This window comes from Lathyrus oleraceus, chromosome 4 (assembly GCF_024323335.1).
Source record: "Lathyrus oleraceus cultivar Zhongwan6 chromosome 4, CAAS_Psat_ZW6_1.0, whole genome shotgun sequence".
Lineage (NCBI taxonomy): Eukaryota > Viridiplantae > Streptophyta > Magnoliopsida > Fabales > Fabaceae > Lathyrus > Lathyrus oleraceus.
In genome coordinates, this window is record NC_066582.1 from 136755350 (window position 1) to 136759556 (window position 4207).

Below are 4207 nucleotides of genomic sequence, written 5' to 3' on the forward strand. Positions count from 1 at the left end.
AAATGCAATATTTGTTTGACTTTTATGAAACCATAGAAGTGGTTACTAATGGCGTCCTTGAGATTGTTGAGAATGCAACTGATGCTCAGAGAGTCTTGAACAAGAAGGCCAAGAAGAAAGACTGCATGAATGCATTTTATATTCAATCGACGGTAAACACGGTGAACTTTGATCGGATTTCTCATGCTAAATCGCCGAAGGAGGCATGGGATATTCTTGTCAAGTATTACGAATAAGGTGAGAAGGTTAAAGTTGTCAAATTGCATACAATGCGAAGGCAATATGAATTACTGCAGATGGGAGGAGATGAAAAGATTGCAGGCTATGTGTCGAAGGTGCAGAATCTCGTCCATCTCATGAAGGATCGTGGTGAAACCCTAACTGATTAGATGATAGTTGATAAGGCAATGCATACATTGACCTTTCATTTTTATCATATTATTGTAGCTATTCAAGAATCCAACAATATTGAAACCATGAAACTAGAAGATTTGGTTGGTTCGTTGGAGGCAAATGAGATTAGGATTGTCGAAAGGAAATGGGTTCAAGATTCGTTACAAGCACTGCAGGCTCAGGCATGGAAGAAGCATGGTGGTTCCAACAAATTCAAAGGCAAAAGAGACAAGACTCTGAGCAATAAGTCATGGTTGAATCCTCAAAAGCGTAAGGTCGATGATAGGGCTTCCGAATCCTTGAAAAGAGGAGAAGGAAACTCTTATCAGAAAGACAAAGAGAAAAAAAGTGTGCAGTGCTATAACTGTGAAAAGTTGGGTCACTTGGCCAAGAATTATTGTACAATAAAGACAAGAGGGCGACAAAAGACAAGAGGAAGGAGCAAACCTTACATACCAAGATTCATATGATTTTGAAGATATGGTGGTTATGGATTCAGTTGCAGATAACCATGCCGACTCCAAGATCCGGTTCCTCGACTTGGACTGTTGGAATCACATGACTAGTCAAAAAGTATGGTTAGTAGATTTCGACTTATCGAAGAAGAGCAAGGTCAATCTTGTTGATGATAGCTCGTTGCAAGTAGAAGGTACTGGCAACATAGTTATTCAAAGGAACAATGGAGGAAAAGCTATGATGAAATATGTACTCAATGTACATGGAATAAAGTGCAATATGCTAAGTGTTGAACAACTGGTCAAAAAAGGTTTCTCAGTGATTATGAAAGATGGAGCCTTGGAACTGTTTGACATTCAGAATAATTTGGTCTTGAAATATCCTTTGTCAAATAATAAGACATTCAAGACCATGATCAGTTCGACTGAAGTATAATGTCTACAAATTGTTGTCGACCACAAGCATAGTTGGTCGTGACATTTGAGGTTTGGACATTTGAACTTTAGACCATTCAATCAACTAATTACTCATGATATGGTAATTTGTATACCAAGTCTTACGATGCCCGACAAAATTTGTGAAGATTGCTTAGTCGGAAAGCAACCCAAAAAGTCTTTCGTTTCGACTATGCCAATGAGATCCTCCTGCATACTTGATGTTGTACATTCAGATGTATGTGGCCCTTTTGAGTAGCATACCATTGGTGGGAATAGGTACTTTGTTTCGTGTGTTGATGAGTTTAGTATAAAGTTGTGGATCTATGTGATTAAACGAAAGGACAAAGTATTCGAAAACTTTAAGAGATTCAAGATGCTTGTCAAAAACTAGAGTGAGAAGAAGATCAAAGTTCTTCAAACATGTGTAAGTGGAGAATACACATCCAAGATGTTTGAAGAGTTATGTACAGAACATGGTGTCAATCATGAGGTAACTGCTCCTTATACGCCTCAACATAATGGAATTGCAGAAAGAAGAAACATGACCATATTGGACATGGCAAGATGCATGCTGAAGCAGAAGAATTTACCAAAATCCTTATGGGGTGAAGCAGTCACCACTATTGTCTATATTCTGAATAGGTGCCCTACCAAGAAGTTGAAGAACAAGGTTCCTGAAGAAGTTTGGAGTGAAAAACAACCATCAGTGGGTCATCTGAAGGTGTTTGGATCTATTTGTTACAAGGTTCTTCCCGATGCTAGAAGAAAGAAGATTGATGACAACAGTGAACCTATGATTTTGGTAGGATATTATAAAACTGGTGCATACTGGCTGTTCAATCCAATTAATCAGAAGATCATTATGAGTCGAGATATTGTGATTGATAAAAATTCTACCTAGGATTGGAATTTTAGTGATGCAATTGACAATCCATTGATGAGCTATGGTTTTGACAAAGCAAGTAACGATGTCGAAGTTGAAGATATTATCGATATTCTAGTCGAAGCAACTGCTGACATGCCTGGCACAGTCAAAATTGAAGATGGTGTAGCTAGCACCAGTCAAAGATCTCAAAGAACTGGAGTTCATCCAACGAGACTTCAATACTATGAAGTGACTGGTGATGATGAAGTCACACCAGATGGAGGTGCTAAACCAATCAACTACGGTCAAAGAGTTAATAGTAATCGAAAGAAATAACACATGGGAGTTAGTCGAATTTCCAGCACATACAAAAGCTATCAAAGTGAAGTGTGTGTTCAAGTTAAAGCATAATGTTGATGGATCAATAGAAATACATAAGGAGAGATTGGTAGCTCGAGATTTTCTTTAGAGAGTAGGAGTCGACTACTCTGAAGTATACACACCAATAGCAAGATTGGAGACTGCTCGACTAGTAGTCTCCTTGGCATGTAAGCAAGGCTGGTCAACATTTGACTTAGATGTGAAATCAATATTTTTGAGTGGTTCCTTAGACGAAGAAGTCTATGTTGGACAACCTCCCGAATTTGTGATACAGGAGGAAGCAAGGAAAGTGTATAAGTTTCACAAAGCGTTATATGGCCTGAAACAGGCACCTAGGGTATGGAACAAGAATACCGAGTCATACTTAGTCGAATTGGAATTCGTCAAATGCAAATCTGAGTATGGGGTCTATGTTCAGGTTGTGGCACAAGATATTACAATCATTTGTTTATATATCGATGAATTACGAGTGACTAGAAATAGCTTGAAGAACTTGTCAAAGTTCAAAGAGCTGATGAAGAGAGAATTTGAAATGTCCGATCTGGGAAACTTATCTTATTTCCTAGCCATGGAATTTCAAATGTTGAAGCAAGGTATGGTGCTTCATCAAAGAAAGTATGGCAAAGAGATACTCAATATATTTAGGATGGATGATTTGACTCCTGCATCTTCGTCTGTCGAACCAAATTTGAAGTTTGAGAAACACGGGGAGGAAGACAAAGTCGATGCAACTTTGTTCAAACACATTGTTGGATCTCTGAGATATATGTGCAACAATCGACTTGATATATGTTTCTCAGTCAGATTAGTGAGCAGATACATGATTGAACCAATGGTGTCACACATGAAGGTTGCAAGAAGAATCCTAAGATACTTAAAAGGATTGATAAACTATGGAATTCTATTTCGACGAGACTTTGAAAGAAAAAAATGCTATGGTTGCTTGCTATTCAGATATTGATTGATGTGGAGATAAGGAAGATCAAAGAAGAACAACTGACTATTTCTTTTAAGTATTTGGTGTCCCAATCTCATGGTGCTCGAGAAAATAACCAATGGTGGCATTGTCATAATGTGAGGCTGAATATATAGCAGGATCCTATGTTGCGTGTCAAGCAATCTAGATCAGATATGTGGTGGAAGAGATTGAGGTCGAAGTGAAGAAAACTCTGGTGCTGCAGATCGACAACAAGTCAACCATAAATCTTGCAAATAATCCAGTTCTGCATGAAATGAGTAAGCATATTGAAGTGATATTTTATTTCCTTAGGGAGAAGGTAAATCGAGGTGAACTTGAAGTGAGACATTGCTCAAGTCATGCACAGTTGATCGACATTTTCACCAAAGGGTTGAAGATCGACAGATTCTTGAATTTGAGAAAGAAATTAGAAATAGTTCAGATCGATTGTGATTAGCGTATTTTCGATAACTTGAATTATATGAGATATGTTGTGATATAATCTAATAGGAGCGTATGTTCATTAGTTTTATTTAATAAAAACAAATATTATTATTATTATTATTATTATTATTATTATTATTATTATTTTTTGATAAATTTTAGATTTAATAACTAATTTTAAATGAAGTGGAAAAATGAATAATCAAATGACATGGTACAAGTTCGGTCAAATATTATTAAAAATGAGACATAGTCATTTTTTTAAAACTGTTT

The 4207-nt window shown here is 36.8% G+C and overlaps 1 protein-coding gene across 1 annotated transcript; it reads left to right on the forward strand.

The window, feature by feature from the left end:
- Nucleotides 1-269: 269 nt before the first annotated feature.
- LOC127136402 (uncharacterized) lies at nt 270-1284 on the forward strand. The gene is made up of 3 exons (XM_051062960.1): nt 270-369; nt 448-792; nt 893-1284. Exons 1-3 carry the CDS (start codon nt 270-272, stop codon nt 1282-1284), a joined length of 837 nt encoding a protein of 278 aa, XP_050918917.1.
- The last annotated feature ends 2923 nt before the right edge of the window (nt 1285-4207 follow it).